This window comes from Aptenodytes patagonicus, chromosome 2, assembly GCF_965638725.1.
Source record: "Aptenodytes patagonicus chromosome 2, bAptPat1.pri.cur, whole genome shotgun sequence".
Lineage (NCBI taxonomy): Eukaryota > Metazoa > Chordata > Aves > Sphenisciformes > Spheniscidae > Aptenodytes > Aptenodytes patagonicus.
The window spans coordinates 81895656-81916979 of NC_134950.1; the positions used below are offsets into that span (position 1 = coordinate 81895656).

At 38.7% G+C, this 21324-nt stretch overlaps 1 protein-coding gene across 4 annotated transcripts in view; it reads right to left on the reverse strand.

Annotated features, from left to right (window-relative positions):
• Positions 1–21324, reverse strand: part of CTNND2 (catenin delta 2) — a 698912-nt gene that overhangs the window by 173853 nt on the left and 503735 nt on the right. For all 4 annotated transcript variants that reach the window (XM_076330343.1, XM_076330344.1, XM_076330346.1 and 1 more), the window contains one exon: positions 6829–6961. In XM_076330343.1, coding sequence (XP_076186458.1) covers positions 6829–6961 — 133 coding nt within the window. The remainder of the gene's footprint in view (positions 1–6828; positions 6962–21324) is intronic.

A 21324-nucleotide genomic window follows, 5' to 3' on the forward strand; every position in this document is an offset into this window, starting at 1 on the left:
GTGTAAAATCATATCCTTGAATGACAAGGTGCAAGGAGTGGAACGTCTTGTTGGAAAACCTGTTCTAATAACGCAATCTAAGACAATTTACAAAAGACAAATCAAAGGGTCATTTCCAAAAGTACTTCGAGAGCAAAATATTAAAAAAAAAAAAAAAAGCATTTTGTATATGGATAATTGACAGTAAAAAACCCCAACCTATATTGCAACACAACACAGCATCTGTTGATTGACTTCTTAGAAAACAGACTAGAGGTCAGAAAGAACCTGAAAGTTAAGTCCTGTAAAATCATCATTAATGAGGCTTTATAAAATAAAAAAATAAATTTTTACATAAAGACTGTTGCTGGGTACGTCAATGGGTGCTGCTTTAGTTCATTAGAGTAATTTCTACCAGTAAAAACTACACAGAAAGTGTATTTGAAAGGGACTGTTTGACATTTACTTGCACAGGTGAATACGACTGCCCAGGGTGATGGGAAGAGAGGTCCAAACCGTCCTGCATGCAGTAATCTAAACGCAGGTGAGCAAAAGCATGAACGTATCAGTGCTCATTTTGGGAATCAGGTGCAGGCAAGCACCTCTTCATATAAACAATCATCATTAAAATAGTAAATGCCTTGTGAAGCCTTTTAAGGAAGTATTTCTCAAACTGTGAGGTTTTCCCCATACAGATGTTTAACATGAAAATTATGGTTATCAAAGTACTAATAAAACGTTTATAACTGAACAGGGAAGTATACTTTCTCCAAAAGCATGCAATTATTATCTGCACTAAAATGCACTCTCAACAAATGTTTTAGAGCCTCTGCAATTTTTACATTACTTTTCAGTATCACCTATGAGATACTTCTTTCATTAAAGTTAAATACCGTATCTGTATCATCTTGCATGCAGAGTTTACATCATGTGTTTAATGGAAAACTGACAGTATCATCACCAGACAAGCCAAATTCCAGCCTTTAACTGAAGAGATTTTAGAGGAAAAAGAAAGACAGAAGAGGAAGGCTATGGGAAGGTGAATGCAAAACTATGATTCTTCTTCAAACACATAGGAAAAGATACTCTGTTTTCTCTGGGACTGCTTAATGGAAACAGAGGGGAATCTTGCAGAACACTGTAGAAAGAAAATCAAGATATCCTTCAAGAATGATGAGCGTACCTCCAACCCCCATTCTGGATCCTTTAAATGTTATGGAGTGAAGAATTCTGTCAGCATTAGTCAGCAGGTCTAAAAGCAACATCATGGACTGTTTGTCCATCACCCCATACTAAGTGCAAGTATTCCTTGGGATAAAGCCATGCTAGAAACAGGCACGTGTGTAACCATGACCATCATGGACATAGCAATACTATGGATGACATCGAAGTTACTACAACACTGCAGTTATGTGGATTATAGATGTAAAAGAGATAGAGGAGAAAAAAAAAAAATATCCTGGAAGATGACAACAATAACTTACATTACATAATGAGATATTTTTTCTTATACAGCTCACGTTCGTATTCCATTTCAGTCAGATGGACTATCACACACTTAACAGAATAGAGGATGAAAAAGAAAGATGTATATTCAACAAGCCCTCACTAATAATAATAATAAAGAGCAACGTAAATATAAAAACAATGAAGATAAACAAGAGGTTAGTATAGTCTATGCATACTGCCTGACATACGAAAGAGCAGTGGTATTGTGTCGAAAGGGTTCTGGGCACATTCTGAAGAGCTCACAGAAGAAGATGCAGAAAAACTTTTAAGATTAATAACAAAATGAATGTGAATGATGGTTTTGAGTAAGTTGGAAAATAATTGCTTTCCATGTGCAATCACTCATTTTTTTTAGAACACCATGCAATAATGTCTGGACTGATACTTTTCTAAGACTGTGTGAAGTGAGTATATGGGAATGCTCTCCAAGATGAAGAGGAAACTGTCTGATCCAGCGAGCTTTATTAAGGATGCAAGGGACGGCTTCAGGCAGGACAGGTCAGTAGTTACTGTTCTTCTATTTGGCATCTTTGCACAATTTTCCTGAGATGAGAACCTCAAGTGCTGTGGCTTTGATAGCAAAAATTAATTTCCTAGCTTGCAGAAAGGAGTCATTGGTGCCAAAACCCCCAAGTGACCTGTTACACCTTTGCAGCTGATGGCAGGCTGCCATTTTCCATGAGAGCAAAATAGTGTTGGCGTGTGAAACTGCACAATTCAATCCTTTTATATGGTGACCTCATACAAAGGAGTAAGCTGTCATTATAGGAAGAAAAACTGCTGTGGAAGAATGAATCCTGTGTTTAATAGAATGTGCTCTTTTAAAGAAATGTTCTCTGCTTACTATTTTAAAATGCTTCGCTCTTCCTATATCCCCTGCCTGTTCCTTCTTGGCATCCAGGACCAGCTACTGCGGCTCTGCTCACAATTTCACCATTGTTGGCGTAAGAGCCCTCTCCTAAGGAGAAAATGCCATCTGAAAGGGCCTTCTTGTGCTCTTCTGCCTGATCAACTTTTCATCTGCCTTCAAATATCTGATCAAAACTTCTTCCCTCCTTTCCTTTTGCCTTTTAGTTGCATTCTTCACTGTCATCAATGAAACAATAATTTATATAATGAATCGCTAAAGTATCCTGAGATTCTGAATTTCAGAATTATTATGCCTAACTGTAATGGGCTGTCTGGCAATTTTTACAACCTTTAGCCTTCTGCCTTCCTATGTCCCCTTTCACATATATGACATTTTCAGTGAGGATTGGTCACTGCTCAACAGGAGATGAAAAATCCAGCGATCAGACATTAGCAAAATTAATCCAATTTCTTCAACTCCATTCTAATGTCTGCCGCACCACCTAAGCACCAAGCGCAGGGAATAAAGGTAGAGAATGAGAAGCGCTACTGACAGCAGATGTAGTGCCTGCCTTGCAGTCAGCAATGCTTAAGGAGACTCAGAAGTAGCACTTGTGGAAAACTTTCAGGTAAGAGCAGCAGTTACAATCATACTTTTAAATAAAGACTAGCACTGAATGGTTTTGAGCAGCATAGAAGTGGCAGCATCTGCAAGAAATAACAACACCATCTTTATCAACGGTCAGTGTTTATCGCATTTACCTATCACTGTACTGGTATGTTCAGGGCTGGAAGGGGAAAAATAAAAATTCTACCAGAAATATAAAACCTAATTCACTCTAGAAGTTTTTTTGTGAAAAAGTAAATGACTTCTGACACCTTAGTAGCCAGCCTGGGGCATCTTAACATAAGCAGTTACTAGCTTTGTTTGAAAGTCCTTTAAGTTAGAGAAGGGCATTTGCAGACCTCATTGGTCTGAGAGAATTGCTACATAAAAGACTGAGCAGGATGTTTAAGCTTATGTAGCAACAAAGGTACATTTAGAATGATGTCATCAAATTCAGAAGTACGCCTGTGATCAACACGTGTTTTAGAAATAACACCTACCATAAAGAACATGGTCATGAAAGGAAAAACATCTCTCGTTTCCCTAGCCATACTTCAAACGTTTTTGACTGAATTTCTTTTTCATAGTTGTCTTCTATAGAGTATTTCCACTTCCTTTTCTTGGGGGGGACAGAGGAAGCAAGGGGTAGTGTTCCACACTTCAGCCACAGAAATTAAAATATTTTAGAAGAGAAAAACGTAATGGCAAGACCATAAAAGGTGTCAGGAATGTCAGAAATGCATACAGTCATAGCTACTATTTTCCGTTTCTGTCTAACTTTTAGTTGACGCTGTTCTACTCAAAAGGAATATAAAGGCCTTTGTCGTACCAAGTACACGAGGAGAAATTTTATACAAATCCTACTAAACCCTTATGACAAGGTTACAACTATACAAAAACAAAACTGGAAGATTGAAAGAATGGTCAGGTTCAGACGACAGATCATTAATCACCTTTTTGGTAGGCAATACAGTATAAATCATGCTTAAAAGAATCAAAAAAAGTATTTCAGGACAGTTATTTCCAGAAACTCTGGATAAAATAGTCATTAATTGCAGGGTGACAATTTGATGCTCGTTAGTGATAAAGGTAAATGAATGTTGTTTTTTTTCTGTCAGATAACTCCAGAGTTGAAATTTTAACAACTGTATTACATTTCAAATTCAATGCAACCAGTAAATAAATTGTTGCATAATGTTATTAATTCTGTGCATGTGTGCATGCGTATGTTCAGGTGCATGTTACACATTAACACTATTTACTGAATTCAGTTTGCTTTTTCCTCAGTGCCTGTCAGGCGTATGAAATACCAGCAGTTTTGCTACTGTACACGTTCCTATGTTTGTCCTTTCTCCAGGGTTTGAAAGACCACCAGGACAATTTTCTTTCTTTAGTCCAAGTCATTTGCTATGTTGAAGCTAGGCATTTGGTAAAAGAGCACAGTTTTCTGTGCTTCAAAAGAATTGGAATTTTTCAGCTTTGTAATCTCAAACTTACAGTTGGACTTCCAAAATTTGTAATTACTAATTTGACAAGAGGTTGCAAGGAAAATAAAAATTAGGATGTGTCAAGGTGCTTCTCTTCCCTGCACCTTGTGTCTGAGCTGGTGCATCTCCCTGCGACCGCGTGCAGCAGAACTAGTGCCCTGCTTTCCATGAAGAAGGAATCGGATCTTAAATGTGGTCGTTCTCATACAGAGGAGAACTGGCCACAACACACAATGGCAAGACAAATACTTTGCAGAAGAGTGAATTTTGGTATCAGTTCCTATTATTTAGGTCTTCGTTTAACTCATAATTCAGACACACCCTTAACAGCACGTGAGTTGTCCCAGGTGGGTTCAACAGCACCACTCAAGTTCCTCTGGCTGGGTATAAGCCTAGCAAGAATCTGGGATATCTGCTGTGATATCCCCTTATTGACAGGATTTTGAACTCCTCACACAAAAGGATCCTCAAGAAATTCGTATTCAGTGGAGAGCTCAAGCGCACTCCCGATCCCTTTGGGTAGATCCTGATTCCAATAAACAAACACAGAAACTGTTTAAGTGCTCTCCTGAATCATGGCCTAAACACAACAGGACCTATAATTAAATAACTATAGGTTGGTAGATAGATACAGAGATAAAATAGTTTGCTAATGTTGGATGCTTTAGTCTAAAAAGCTCTACAGAGCATTAGAAAAGTAGACAGTACATCTCATTTTTTGTCATCTTAGAAAAATCCACAGTGCCAGAAATCTGAAAGCATATTCTCAGGTGGATTTTTAAAAAAAAAAAAGTATTTTGGCTTGTTTCCAAAGATAGTTTAAGTATTATGGAGTGAGGAATATATCAAAGCCCTGAATAATAACAAATGAAGGGGGGAAATCCTCAATTTATCTGTTATCCTTTTTCAGAGAAGAAGCTCAGAGAGCTGCCTAGTGCTCTATTGTTTTATATACTTACCTTCACCCTTCCAGCTCGTGAGCCTGAAGCTTACAAAGGCTGATGTCCTAGTGGGATGGGTTAGATCAACAACAATCAGTCTTCTTTTTCCCTAAATGGTTAGCAACAAAAATCAAACCATCTTCTCTCAAATGTGATAGCTACCTAAGGGCTCTCAATCTATGGCTAACAGGAGGAAGCACAGGTTGTACAATGAATAAATTGCTCCAATCATTTAACTGCCTTTTTCAGAGATTAATCAATTCTTTTATTGAAAAACTAATTTGTGAATAAGGATGAGAAAAGAGTATGGGGAGAGCGCGCACTTAAAATTTTCAGCAATACCTATAACAAGAGTTCTCTTTCCCAGAGCAAAAACATTCTTTATTTTAACATTCATGTAAATTTTTTATTATTATTTCTACGATGTTTGAGGTGATGCACGCAACCAGTGCAGTTCTGCCAGTGCCAGCAGACCACATACTTACTTACTCACTCGGGAATTTCCTCAGCATGAAAAAGCCTAGAAGGGAAAGCTGCTGTAGCCAGATAGACCCACGGAGTGGTATGTGCTGAGGGTGAGGATAACGAAGCACTAGCAAGCCAGCATCACTGCACAGTTCTGACAAATAAGCAGTAGCAGATCCTGATCTCAGTTTACCTTTACGTGCCAGGCTAAAAGATGCCAGTACAGGCACAGATTTATGTGCACAACACATGTCCCTGATTAGCAGTATCTCCGAGAGAGCCAGGGGAGGCAGCTGGGGCTGGTAACAGCTTCACTCATTCAATTTTAATTGACTCCTGTGTGTTTGTCAGATCCCCGGAGCTGCCTTCCTTCTGTTTTAACTTGTGCCAAAAGCTGAACTGGTCCCATTAAGCACAGGGAACAAGCAAGCAAGAAGTACCGATCAGCTACAGGTACAGAACAAAGTCTACATTGCTGTTTGAATTTTAGATACAATCCGCACTGAATTTCAAGATCACAGACCAACGATCACCGTTCAAGCTGCAAACCAGTGAAATTAAACTCTATTCACACAATTATACATTAAAGCAGGCTTTGATTCAGAATCATTTTGCTTAATTTTCATCTTCTGTGTTTGTATTTAGTGTCCAAACATATTTCTCTGAAAATCCTAAGGAAATGCCCGTATGCTTCAGTGGGATCAAGACTATACCACTAGCTGTTTACTGAACAACTACTGATACAGTGTTTAAATGGTATGCAATTGATCAAAATATTCAAAACCAAACAAAAAAAAAAGAGTGTCAATAATATTTTATGCATTTTTTACTTTCTCTAACGGTAACAAATCACTTAAGTGAAAGCGTGAGTAAAATGGGTCCAGACATATATACATGATTTCTTTTGTAAGTTTTTAAAGTACATATAAATAATTGGTGATGATAAATGGCGGACAGCATCACTGTTGAAAGAAGGGTTTATAAATCTTACCTCTGCTTTTATTTTATTGTCTCCGAAACAGAGGTGTTGTAAGTAGGCTGCAGCATTGGACTGTACTGAGGGAAACTGATGCTGTAACATCTGTATAACTTCTGGAAGCTCTGGATCTCGCCATCCAAACTCTCTGTGCAAAAACAAACAAGAAAGATTTATCAAAAATTCTGCTATTAGTGGATAAATGTGGCAACAGTTGGGCCAACAAAGAAGAAAGAAATGTCTAAGTAAAATCTTGATTCCCCCCCCCCCCTTAATTTCAAAGCAAACATTAAATCAAATATGAAGCTATTTTTCATTTTAAACTGTACTTCTCTGGGAAAAAAAAAGGTTATATAAAGTATAATTAGAGTAAATAGCTTTATGGAATTAGGTCTCTAACTGCTGAAGTTTCCTAAATAAAAATGGCTGTATGAAATCTTAATATAAGAAAAGAAAGAAGATACATGCTCGTACCATTACACTTTCTCTATTAAAATTAAAATGTGGAGGCTAGAATCAGAACCATAAATGGTTTGCTATGAAATGCTAGTTTGTCAAAAAGTCCTTTTTACCTACTGCAATTTTTATTTGATATAAATTGCTGTCTTATATAGAAAGCAATGACCTATTTTGTCTTTTGGTTTATTTTTTCCAGATATGGTCCATGCTCAATGTAAACTATCATACAGTTCTGGCCCTGCTTGAGCAGGGCGTTGGACCAGACGACCTCCAGAGGTCCCTTCCAACCTCAGCCCTTCTGTGATTCCGTAATTTTACAATTATACGATACACACTTATACATCGGGTTACTTTTAAATCTTCATTCATACTACTCAATCGAAAGCAGCTAGGCAAATACAAAGACTCGGTCTTTGCACTTTTCTTTAATCCAACAAAGCATGAAACACCATTAGCATCAAATGAAACAACCAAATCCAAGTGTGTAGAACATATCTCGGCAGGTATTCTGCAGCTTCCAGAACTGAACTTAAAGTCAACCTGTCACTTCAGGTAAATTTTTCCCCTCTGTGTTTAAGGGTAAAATCATTCATGAAAATGGCTTTGGACTTTGTGTCCCAAGAGCCAGACATGCACACAGCCACTCTGCATGAGATACTTAATTCTCACACGCCTTTTCCCCAAGAGCTAATTTTTTGTGCCATGTAAGTATTTTCACCATCTTCCATCTAATGCTACACGTACAAGGTAATAGAGGGAAATTAGGGGAAAGAGGTGACTTGTGAAAAAGGTTGTAGGTTCTCTGTTGCGGTTACCGTGATCACCTGGGAGTTCATTGCCAAAAAAACCCCACAAGAGCTGTTGCGGAGTCCAGCTATAATATTTGAAAAAAATATTCCTGATCATTTGTTTCCTTCCCGAGTTATGGGGATTCTGCTGCACTGAGGCCAAGTGTATGTGCATCACTGGGAGAATTCACCTGCGTTCGAGTAACGCTTACAGTAGCTCTGTAGTCTGTCTCAAGTAAAATCAGGCATCACACTTTAAGTACAACAGTTCTCCAAGACATTTCATTGAAACAAGACTCATTTTACAATAATAATGAGGTATTGTCTGTTCTCTTCTCATAGGGGATGTTTGCTAAATTGAGAGTTGTCATTACAGTTCTATCTTTATGAAGATCCAGAATATAAATAGGAGATGCAAAAAAATACACTTAGAATTTCATCGGCTATTTCTCTTCTGACAAAACAGATGTTAACAAATGAATACTGAATTTCACATTAAGTGTTTAATACAAAGAAACCATGAAGATGTAATAATAAATCACATATGGACTATTCCAATGAATCTTGAGATGATATAGACTGTTGGGAAGCTTCTACGAGAGACCTTTTGCATATGTTCAGAAAAATCTTAACATTGAATTGATATTTTGAAAAGTCAGACAACATTGTAAAAGGTATCAGGGAAGGCCAGAAACTTCGGGCAGCCGAAGATGGCAAACACCACATCTTCTGTGCATACCAGCTTACTGTGACTCTGTTAACAGGTGAAAAGGAAGTGATTCTTTGGTTAAGCACTTACTTCTGTTTAAGAATGGGCAGCACAACCCCATAAACAAATCATAAATTGACAGAGGTGACAGAAACAATGTTATTTGACGTGTTAGCTTCCTCTTGTTCTTGCTTTATCATAGAATCATAGAATCATTGAGGTTGGAAAAGACCTCTAAGATCATCGAGTCCAACCATCGACCCAACACCACCACCCACTAAACCATGTCCCTAAGTGCTTCATCTACTCGTCTTTTAAATACCTCCAGGGATGGGGACTCACTTTCTTACAGTTAACCATGTTAACGTGTTAACAGGTTCTTCAAACACATTGGACCTGCCTCCTACATACATGGCTCTCAGCCAACCATAGACATTTTCCAGAAAGTATTTTCAAATAAAAATAAAAAATAATAAAAAAACCCAACCCACCAACCTTACTGAGGACAAATTAATTAACCTAGCTCCACTTCTAATTTATTCTCATTTTCAATCCTAGATGCCAAGTGCAGGTGTTGGTATCTTGGAGAAGACACAAAATACCAGAAGAAAACAGCTTGTATGACAAGACAACAAGGGGGAACATTTGAAGTGAGTTGTTTTACACCAAATAACTATACTTCAAAGTGTTGGAACTTCTATCACCAAATTCTCTCCCAAAGAAAATTTCCTCCTTCATAATATGTGTATTAGTTGAACAGAAAACAAAGAAAAAAAAAGTCCGTTATCTACAGTAGTACACCATGGAGCCTGACAAACAGCTCAGGTTCTTCTTCCTCTCGTCCTGGAATCCAGGCCAGAAGAGGCAGCGAGGGGGCAATAGGAAAAGGTCCCCTCATCAAAGGTACAGTTAATTGTTCTGATGAACCTGCAGTCTTGACATGGTATTTACATATGAAACAAACATATGTGCCTACTTTTCCCCTCTGATCTCCCAGAAGAAAAGTTAGCAAAGAAGTGATGTATGAATACTTGATGGAAATGGTTCTGTGCACATTGGACGTAAGTAGAAAATTAATTCAGAAAAGAAACCCTTAGCACTGAATACTGATTTTGTCATGTAACCAGTTTTAGAAGAGATAACGAACACAGCAGGAAAAAAAGTGTAAAAATTTAGCCCCAGTATACATTGTCATTTCAAGCAGATTGTCTCTAAGATCATTATATTTTTAGTAGTTTCTAAATGAAATACGGTAGCTATATAAAACAAACAAAAACTTCTGTCAACAATTAAGGCTGCTTGAATAATTGTGATAATTTTAGCAGCCTTCAGGGCAAGAAGAACTAGTTTCCAGGGGTTTAAATTTTTCATTTGTTTTATAGAAGTCTCTTATAGGTGGGGAAAAGAGCAAGCTAGAGAAAGAGAGGATTTTTTTTTTTAAGAACAGCAAGGTTGCAGCTCTATTAATAACACTTACTTGAAAAATTTAAATATTGATTTTTTTTTTTTAATTTGGCTTAATTCTGAAAAGTTAGGAAGGCTACTTAATGAAGTCAACCGGCAGAGGTCTTGAGAAGGGAGGAGGACTGGAATTTCTTGAAGACAAAGGTACAAAACTATCTGGAACATTTTGCATAGATGTGGGGGAACTTTCACGCCATGGCTCCAAGCATACCTATATGTCAAAAAAACCCATATTAAAATAGAGCGCCAAACAAAAGGTAAGTGAAAAAAACTAGTAGGGAAGGAAGGTATGTTGTAGAAGTCAAGAGCTGGAATAAACTGGGTTGCACCCTGGAAAGGTAACTGAAATTAGATAGCAAAATATCTTTTACTGCCTACCAACAAAAAGCATTATTAGGGTCAGTACTTGATGAAGATAAGGGTCAGATTAAAGGAAGGGAGAAGGATAACGAAAATCAAATCTACCTCCATTTCTGTGAAACATCTGATATTGTGCCATATGGAAATTAATTAAACTGGCAACTTAGGAGGATCCAACCCCTAGTAAAATTATAAAGTAGAATTAAGCAAAATTTGAAACTGTAGTGAATATCCTAAACAAACACTAGCTAAGCCTGTGTCCTTTATTAACATCCCCATGCTTACAAAATCTGAGCGAGGCGATCCACACAGATGGTGAAACAAACCAGAAGGCTGAAGTAAATCTGAGGAGGTGCATGGCATGCAATTTTTGAGAAAACTATCAAACAGTATCTGTGTAGTTGATCCAAAAATGAAGAGTAAGCTAGCATCTGTACATTCAAGATCTTCCGCTATTGCCTCTGTTCCCCTTGGAATACCAACACTAAGCTGTTCACGTCAGCTAAAGGCTTCTGGTGGTGGTGTGGGCTTTTCCACAAGGGAATCACAGCTGTGCAAGAACTTCACAGCTTTGGCTGGAAAGCAGCATTTGCCGTGCACTGCAAATATTTTGGCAGGTTGTAAAAGTGCATTATTTTCAGGAAGCATCCTCATCTGAGGAGACTGTCCAAAGCATGCCAAGGTGTTCCACCTTCTTTCTTTGATGGAAACTGTGCTCTAGGAATGTAGGATTGATCTCATTTTGAATCCTGCAGACGGTTTTAGTGTGAAGTGGTGACTAAGGCAGATGTTCCATGGATTACAGCAGGCTACTGTTCCAGGGGTGGAAGAGGACCCAAAGGGGAATGCTGAGTTATATGTAAGCTGGCAACATGGATGCCTAGACTATCACAATAGGCTACATTTTATCTGTGAACAACTGAAGAGCTGGACATGAGACACAACAACTCTGAATCTGAGCAGCAGAAGCAGTAGCACCAAGAAATCCAGGCTGACTTGGGTAAGGCAAGTGTTGCATTGAAACCAATCCCTGCTCCTGATGTCGTATCACATACACGTGTCAGAAAATAAAGGAGATGCAGACTTTAGAGAGCTTTTTAGTAACACAGCTGAGTGCACTGGCTACGTGGGATCACTTAAAGGTGCTGCTGAATACAGAGTATGTACTGCATCTGAACATTTGCTTGAATTATGCCAGAATTTTCTTTTTCTGCTACTGCAAATGCTGACGACACACAGAAAAGCAAAACCAAAATTCCTGTTACATCTCTATCTGCACTGATTTTAAAAAGGCTACAAAATGAGTTTTAAAAGCACAGGTCTCCAGCTGGTAACTAAGGATACAGATTGCTCCTACACAGCATTGGAGAAGCAGGTGTGATGGCTCTGTCTACTCTCCATCCATTGGTCACAGTGAATCTCACGAGAGCTTGCATTCTTATTTCTGGTTTACATTATTAGAGCAGATCACATCTGATCAAGCAGTTGGCACAGGCAAGCACTGACACCCAGAGCCATTCCTGTCTCAGCAGCATTCCCCAAAGGCAGCGCTGTGAAGATGCCTGCTATAAAGAACCATATGCTTGACAAAGACTGAACTACCACGAAGCATTTATTAAAGTAAGAGAATGCATAATTTTTAGATGTATTTATTACAAAAGTGTATGCTTAAACCAGACTGGTCTGTATGCGCCTGCCTGTCTTAATACGCATGTGTATATGTGAGACAGTCTTAAGACTGGTGAAGGAGAGGTTTTCATATATGAAGTGGCGCTCAAAGGCAAAGACAATACAATCTGAGCTAAGGAGAATCTTTCCTAGATTTCTAACTCATACATATTGTGGCATTGCTAGTGCCAGTCTACAAGAGTTTTTGCTGAACTTATGCCTACAGAGATATACCCTTCTGTTTGCTCCCCCCCAAATCAATAGATAAAGCCTGAAAATCTTTTTTGCCTCGTTTCTGAAAGGAGAGCTGTGAGAATGGTTTTCTGCTAGTGCTAGGAAAAAACAACCTACATGTAGTTCAGGATCAAACACAAGGCGAGCTAATGACGAGCCAAGAGAAGATCAAAGAAAGAACTACCTCCCATGTTTAAAGGGAGAAATTTACTTCTATTAAAAATATTTGGAAAGGAATATACCAATACTATAGGAATCCCTCTCTAAGGACTTTATCTTAGTACATTTAAAGAGAGCACAGACAAGATGTTAAACTTAACTGGTAACAAAAATCAAAAATACCTAAACATAATCCACAGACAAGGACTGTGATTTAAAGAGGAAGAAGCCATCTAACAGCTCGTTCCCTCATTTTCTTTCTGTGATTCTATGACAGTTGGTCAAACAAAAGTGAACACATACTTATTACACTTTATTTATGAGGAGTTAAATTTGAACTATTTCCTTAAAGTATTTTCCCTTTTTCAAACATACTTCACCATATGCAAGCACATACATATACACAGATTGTCAGCCCGGTCTGAATGATCTGCTACAGTTTAAGAGGAGGAGAACTCCTCTTTGCTTTGCTTTGAAAATGTAGCACAGGAATACTGGGTACCTTTAGCACACAGTTTTAGGAAATAAAATACAGAGATGTCGATCTCTGTTCCACTTGCCTTGGAAAACCCTCAAAACCCTTCTAGTCAAACTTGGCCAAAGAAGTGTACAACAACAAGCAAGACCACCTTCATCTTCAGCCCCACGCTGATACGAACAACATATATCCACAAGATGTAGTAACAGCAGATTTGGGCCTAATACAAACCCCTTAGGGCAGCAATGAACCCTTACCAGCAGAGAGCTCCCGGTAATTCTGCTTTGTCCTTTCAAGAAAGATAAAACCAAATCCAGACTACTGGAAAAGTTGGGAACAAAATAATCTTACATAGTTTAGGCTAAATTTGGAAGCACCAGAAGTAAGGACAGAGAAAAGGCACCGTAGATGTATCTTCTATGAATAAAAATGTAAGTTCTAATGAAACAAAGAAATCCATCTACGTTATTGTTTATTCCAACCTGAAAACTGCAGCCTGTGTGGGGTGCTCCATATGACTGATGCAAATGCATCCAGTGTCACACAATCAGGGCAAATGTACCCTTCTCACCAAACCTGCACCTCTTGAATCTCACAAATCTTCACCATTTGCTTCTTCCTCTAATGGAGTTCTCAACACTTTCTGCAGAGCTGCCGTTGTTAGAGCAGAGCGCTTGCCAAATGGCTTTGTAACATTAAAAAATGATTGCAATAACCTCTTCATTGCTGGGTTGCTTAATTTTTTTTAATACATGCACAACTGTAAATTTGATTTGCGCGCAAAAAATCATACAAATGGAATCAGAAAGAGGGGAAAGCATTTCACTACAGAGTCTAATGACACCTGAGGTACGGGAAAAGTTGATTTCAGAGCTTGTCAGCACTTGAGCAGGCAAACATTAGAAAGATGTGCTTGGCCCAACAGTTACTGATTTTCATTTGAGTAACACACCAGATCTACTTACCCAGGTATACTGCGACCTGTTAGTGTATGCAGTGTTAGGATACTATCTGCCATACCTGGACCCACTTTACCGGATCAGTAATTTCACTGACGCAAATGGGCAACACTTCACATTCTGGCAATGTACCATTTAAATATTTAACTGTGTAATACATGAGCAGTCAACAACATTTGACTACACTTCAATATATACTTTATTTTTAGTTAAGCATGTAGCTTACGTCTCCCCTAGATTTCAAATTTAGCACAGCTGAATGTAAACCAGCTGTACAAACATTTGGCAATCCTGCTGAAAACCTGGATGCTGCTCTTGGGTTATGACATTTTCCTTGGTTTACGCTTCCATGTGGCCTAAACTAGAACCACCATGTAGTAGTGTTTACACAGATTCATCATAAATGTGGTTTTTACAATGTTTTTGTGTCTGCTAATGAGGTGCAGAGGAGGATGTGCTGTGGCAGGCGCACAGGATTCCTGCCCAGCTCTGCCAAGCAGCGATGGAGATGCTCAGCGTGTCCCAGGTCTTTAACAGAACCATAAACCTGAGGTCTCAGGGCTAATCCAGCACTTCAAAAAATCACCTCTCCGATACAGCAAAGGGCTAAAACTGACTTGTACAGTGGCAAATATACCGTCCTGCAGTTCTGCCTTTGTATCCTCTATGTTCTCCGATAAGGCATCACTTTTCTGTTTTTACATTACTACCTGTGATTTAGATTTTAAAGAAAGAAAACCGTAAGAAGTGAGCTTGTGAAGGGGCAAGATGAGAACTACTTCAACATAACAAAAATGGTCTGGAGCTGAACCGTCTGTAGATTTCTTGAACATTTTCATCTTAAGAGGAAAAGATTTTAAAGACAATACAGCCGAGTAAAGACTATCTAATGACGCTGACCCATGTGGTACTATTTACAGCTCTAGGTTACCGCCTCCAATACAACAGGATTACATTCAAAGGTATAAGACTTGCCTGCTCAAGGTTACCCTGATTTCATTTACAAATGCGTTTTTAATTGAAATGTATTTACGAACCTTTATGAAATAATCTTTCATGCTATTGACACTGATCTATGCATATTTAATTCCCTTGCTCCCAGCGAGGGAGCTTTTCAGAAAAAAGTGGCCTGTGCCCTGAGGTAGCCATACCCTGCTGTGGATGGTATAAAGTTACCTCTCCTCTAGACTGTGAGGCGGGGAGCAGAGAAAAATTAGGGACTTCAGTGCTTTAGGATATCTTTAATTTTGCCATTTGTACTATTTGGTTTGTCTAGGTTTTTAGGGGTTTTTTTTGTGAGAAAGTGGCATTCATCTTTTGGGGCTGTTCAGCTGAAACAGTCTCGAAAATTTTGTTTTATCTCTTCCTCTGCAGGGATTTGCATATACAGGGACTGCTTCTGCAAAGGCGAGTAAGAGGCAAATTAGGTAAGCTATCAAGATGTCTTTAAGCTGCCTAATTTATCTTCTTTCTCCCCGCAACACATAACATTTTTCTGACACCCTACTACAGAAGGGCCTTACAGTAGCTTAATACATTGCAGCTGTGAAAATATGCCAAGTTAACCCTTCCCTGAGAGACCAGCTTATGCGTCCTTCTCTCTGTCTACAGGAGTTCACACTTCACAGGGAAGATTTCAGAAGATTGTGAAATGTTGCTCAGCAGCAGAACAGCTGTTACAGGTGTGCATATGCTTTCCTTAGATCAGAAAGGTGGAAACATAGACAGGAGGTTAAAACAGTAGACAGACCTAAGGGATTCCAGCCTTGACTCTGTCATTGACTTACTTTGTCAACACAGTCATTTACTTTAATGCCTTTCTCTGAGGTTTGATAGATTCTCTGTCTCTGGAGACCTGTAAATCAAAATCGTCTCCTTTTCTAGAACTAGTGTTCCCATTCAGAGGCTCTTAAACCTTTCTGTGTTTCAACAACAGGAGAAAAAAGCTTTTGAGGTCCTGCTCCCATCTGGCCATGTAGAAATGTATGCTTTCCAAAGAACAAATGTTACTCCACAAAACCCTGATTTTCCTACGAAAGTGGGAGGAGCGCTTTAGAGACGAAGACATGTATTTTATTTCCCCACATACATCAAGACACCTAACCATTGCAGTTATAAAAAAAAAGAACAAAAAAGCAGCAGGAACAATTTAGCATTAGCCTAGCAGCACCAATGTTAACAATTCAAACCACGCTCATCTGCAGGAGAGGAAGCTGGCACACACAATACTCCCTGAAAGTCTCAGAGCATCCACGTCATTTTTTGAAATAACCACCACCACAAAGTTCCCAAAAGGTTTTGGGGCACTCCACCTCTCTCCAGTCGAAGCTTTTAATGTCATGTTATTAAGCACAATGAGTTTCACGATAACCGATGTGACAACATATGGATTGTCTCTCCCCGTTGCTCTCTTTGTTTGATCAAGCTTCTGGCCCCAGCAGATCTCCCGAGTTGCAGGGCGGTGAGAGAAGAACTGCTTCTACCCTTCTCCAGCAGGGATGATGAAAACTCAAGCTTTTTCAGGTTTGGGGAAATAAAAAAGCAATCAAACTGGATGTTTCCCTATCCACAATAAAAAACATGGGTAGATCGCCATCCGGGTAACCTGCAGACTGCCATGGGAAAGCAGGGAGCACCACAACCAGAAACTGGGTATTTTCCATGTGTGCGAATAGCAGACAATAGGAAATGCCAACAGTGCATACAGTTTAGCACAAGCTGCAGAAATATTTTTTGCAGCTGGGGTGGGGGCAAGGAAAGGGTGTCCATCTGAAATATTAGACAGTATTAATCCTAAATATCTTGCGCTATCTCATTCCTTAGTGATTACTCCATTGAGTGCATTATTGGCTTACTTTGTCACTGCGTGGCAGCAACTCTCACCTTATCTCCACACATACATACATGCCCAGGCATCATTCTTATCTATCAAACACTTTGCAGCACTCCCTGTCTTTCTGAGCACAGCAAACTCTTCAAAGTAGACAATCTTTTGATGCTTAAATAATGAATATTAAACAATAAAACTTAAAGGTGACTCAAAATATCATACAAATTGATAAGCCCCAGAATTTGCCCTGAAGCACTCAAACACCAAGTCTGAAAAGCCAAGAGGAAAAACCCACATAAATTTCTAATACTGAATTAAAAAAAATCAAACAACAAACTGTTCTCATTCTCTTTTTTTACAGCTAGACTCCTATTCAATCTTTTAGAGAAGCAGAGGAACTAATTCTGTTCATTAAACTTGCAAGCTGTACAAGTCTATGAATGCACTTGAATTTGATCTTCTTGTCAAAGGGAAATACAGACTAATGGCTTTTCTTTGCTGCCTTTATTTCAGTTTTCATTAAGCGTGAAAAAGCTGGTCTCCTGCATGCTAGCTTGATGTATCTCAATGTACAACCACCAAAACAACGTAATAATGCAAGACATACTTGACACTCAGGAGACAGAAAGTTCATGGGATCAATAACAAGAGTCAAATTGTTAAAAAATTGCTCAAATGGAAAGGTGTTGGATGGAAGGAAAAATATCCACTAGTAATGAGTAGTGACACTCAAATACTATTGCTACTTCCCATCACATGCCTTTCATCTACTTCAAAGCACGGAAGAAATTGTAAGGAACTCTCCTAATGCAGTACATAGATACCATCATCTTCATGTCAGGCATGGGTAAAGAGAGACAATGCTTACATGCGCCTCTCACAGGAGAAAAATAAAAAAAATCGGCAAAAGTTAGAAGAGCCGCTATTAAATCCTCAGCCCTAGTTTTCAGCTTTCTGAACTGAATACACTGATTCACTGTTAGCTGACCGCAAAAGGTTTTCAAGAATTTAAAAATGCAGAGGATCTGGACAGTATTTCAGGGAGTGCAGGGCAAGAAGAGACCTTCTGGGCCATCAAAGCTAATTTCTGACTGCAAGTCTCCTGCTACTTGGCACGTATGCTGCAGCATACATTGCTCAAGCTAAAGATGGCCTCGTGTAGGGAAATTATAATCAATCTCAGATTTTGTTGACCCTAACAACAGTTTTAGTTTATAAGTGGGGGAAAAAAAAAAAAAAAAGATTTGTCACACACATCCATTCAGAAAGGGTACTTTTTTCTTGTATCCGTTTCTAACAGGGTGTTTCAATCATGTTCCTCTTCTATTCAAAGCACCAACAAACCTAATACGTATCCCCCTTTCCAGAGTACTAAATCAGAAAACAAGGCTGTACTTCTGCACTTGCAGGGAGGAGTAAAAGGAGAAAGGATGGCTTCTAGCTGGGTATCTCGCATGGTAATGTTTCTGTTCTCTGTTTGGGCCATAGGATAACCCAGAGTCTCCACAATGACACAAAAGCCAGCAGAAGAATGACAAGCTCGTCACTGGACAGATAAGACTAACAGTGCTACCAGCACAACATCAGGGAAATTCGCAACCCTCAACTGCTGTGTCAGCAACAAAACCAGACCAAGAACAGCGTGTCTTACCTAAAAAAAAAATGCAAAAGCCAAATCAGAGAAAAAATATTTTACATGGACGACGCTCAGTTTATGGCAGAAGTAGGCTGTAGATGTTAAATAAATGTAAAATAGACATCTCCTATGTATATTTGCTAGTTTTACCTCAGTAAAATGCAACTCACAGAAAAACATTCTTAGAATGGGGAAAACCAGCCCCTCTCTTAGTTGCCATCCTATTGGGTTACAACTGGGACAGGACTTTTCTATCCTTTACAAAAAGAGTAAGGTTGCAGACTGTTCTGCACAGCACTTCTGCAGAAATGTTTCCACCTGAACTATGAAACATTGTATATATCTAATAAATCCACTGCAGAAAATAATCATGCTATTGATTCAGGGCAATTGCCCTTATAAATGAATGAGAGAAATACTGCCAAGGATCTGTCATTTAGAAATCAGAATCGATTTCTTAAAGAGGTCTTTGAAACTAGAATATATTAAGGGAAAATATGTGTCTCAGCCTATCAAAAATCTTTCCTCAGCCTGTGGAAGTACAGCTACCTACAGAAGAGCGATGAGTTAGTTGTATGGTACTTAGTTGTATGATACTTATTTCCATGCAACACGTTCTGGGTGGGATTTTTCATCTGATATACTGAATTCCAGTGCCCATTACCTTCACTGATCCAAGAATTTAGCCGGTGTTTGATATCCTGCATATTCTGCCAACTGTGAGAAGCACAGACAGTGAATTGCACTTTTCACTTTTTCACCTCGGAGCTAATTCCTTTTCAGACTTTGGGTGACCTTCTTCCCCTCAGATTTCCTTATTTAAGTTGAAAGGACAACGCCACTCCCTCCGACTTTGAAACTGTCCCCTATATGTTCAGCTGACAGCACTGACTCCAGCTATAAAAACATCCAGTATTTACAACCTATAGCTCTAACATGAATGACTGCCTCAGACTTCAGCGACCGAGCTCAGATATGCTTACGTGCAACTAAGCAACTGATATCCGAGTTGTTTACAAAATAATTCCTGGTATGTTTATAATTCAAAGTAGTTTAAACTGTGGTTAAAGACTTAAGCATTGATTCTGTAGTATGTGCAATTCATGTAGCACGTGTAACCTAAATGAATCTATTCACTTTTGACTAGATTACCACTTAAGAAATTAGATTTTGCTGTAGAACGTTCCCAAAAATGAATAGGGGGTTCATTTGCTAGACTGGTAACAATTGTAATGACAGGTGGTTCCAGTCATCTCTATTAACCCTCATTCACAGACACTGAACCCATTCTGATAACCATTTATTTCCTTCCCTCTCCTCCCCCGAGATACACTCGGACCAAGGCTGGACAGCATAACCTGCTTTACGGAAGACACGAGCATGCTTGCATGGAACAGACACAAGAGCTGTCTGTCTAGGCTGGCAATCAACCGCCTGTTACACATGACAGAAGCAAACTTTGATTTTTTTTTTCCCCATTCCTTTTTTAATAGCCACTGGTGTCTGCAAGCAGAATAAATATGTTTCTTACATATCCGTAATTTTGCATTTTTGGTCATCTTCGGACAAATCTGTATGATTTTGAAATTCATATTTCAAATTGCTGCTGCAAATTTCAAAGTCAAGTTCAAACACATTGAAGTTCACAGATTTTTCAGCCATGTTGTTTGCACAAGGGGAGGCTGGGAGTGGGAAAAATCTGAGATTTTTTTAGGTATGTGTCAATACTTGCTGTTCATAAGTTTTCTTCTAATGGGAAATACAAATTCACACAGGACCGTGTGTTCTTGATATAACCTGATAAAAATGAAACTGATACCCAGTTTCATTAAAACTCAGTGTGGAAAAGCTGTGGAACTGTTCTGCAACAGAGGATATTATATCTGGCGTTATTTATTTATTAGTGGAAAAGTCACGATATGGGCTATTGAAATTATTTTTCTCTGTTTCATAAAAGTATCTCCCTCTTCTACGGTTTTTCATTTGAGCATAAAGAAAAGTGATCACACAGCAAAGCTCTGTAGGCTACATTGCAGATGAAGCTCAGAGCACACCACACTTCAGTTTGAGACTGCACTTCTTAACAACTACTTTAATTTATACTGGAGTCTCTTTCACTCTGAAGTCCATGGAAGAAATGTTATGCTCACAGGTGGCTTATAAAGAATTTCTATATATGAATTTACATGCACAAATCAAATGGCTATATTAGAATTTCCCAGAAGCTAATACTAATTTACATTAAGGAGAATGTTCTGCAGCCTTCTTTTCACACTCATGGATGTCTGAGAAGTACAGCAAACACAGGTACTTTTGGAACATACAAAATTACATGTTTGTTGGCAAACTCCTGAAGGATTTCAGTCTTTCAGACGGGGGTCCAGATAGAACTTGGAAAATAAAGTAATTCAGCTTTCTTTGGTTTTCAGCACTTTACCATGACTATGCAACTGCAATATTGTAACTGTTATTTAGTGTATGTGTGTCCAGCATGTAAGTGCATAGGTCTTTCCTCCCTTAAAACATACTGACCACAAATTTCAGCTTGCTGACGAACATGAAAAATAAAGTTAGATATGCACAGCAAATAAAGTCTCTACCTTCATTTGCTACATGATGAGATCTAAAATATTTTACCTTCTGTGGAGAGCACAAGACATAATGATGTCGTAGTCACTTTGGTATGAATTACAGATATGTAACTGCCAAACTGGCAACCATACATTTTACTTGTACAATATATATTTTAAGTAGAAATAAAGTTAAA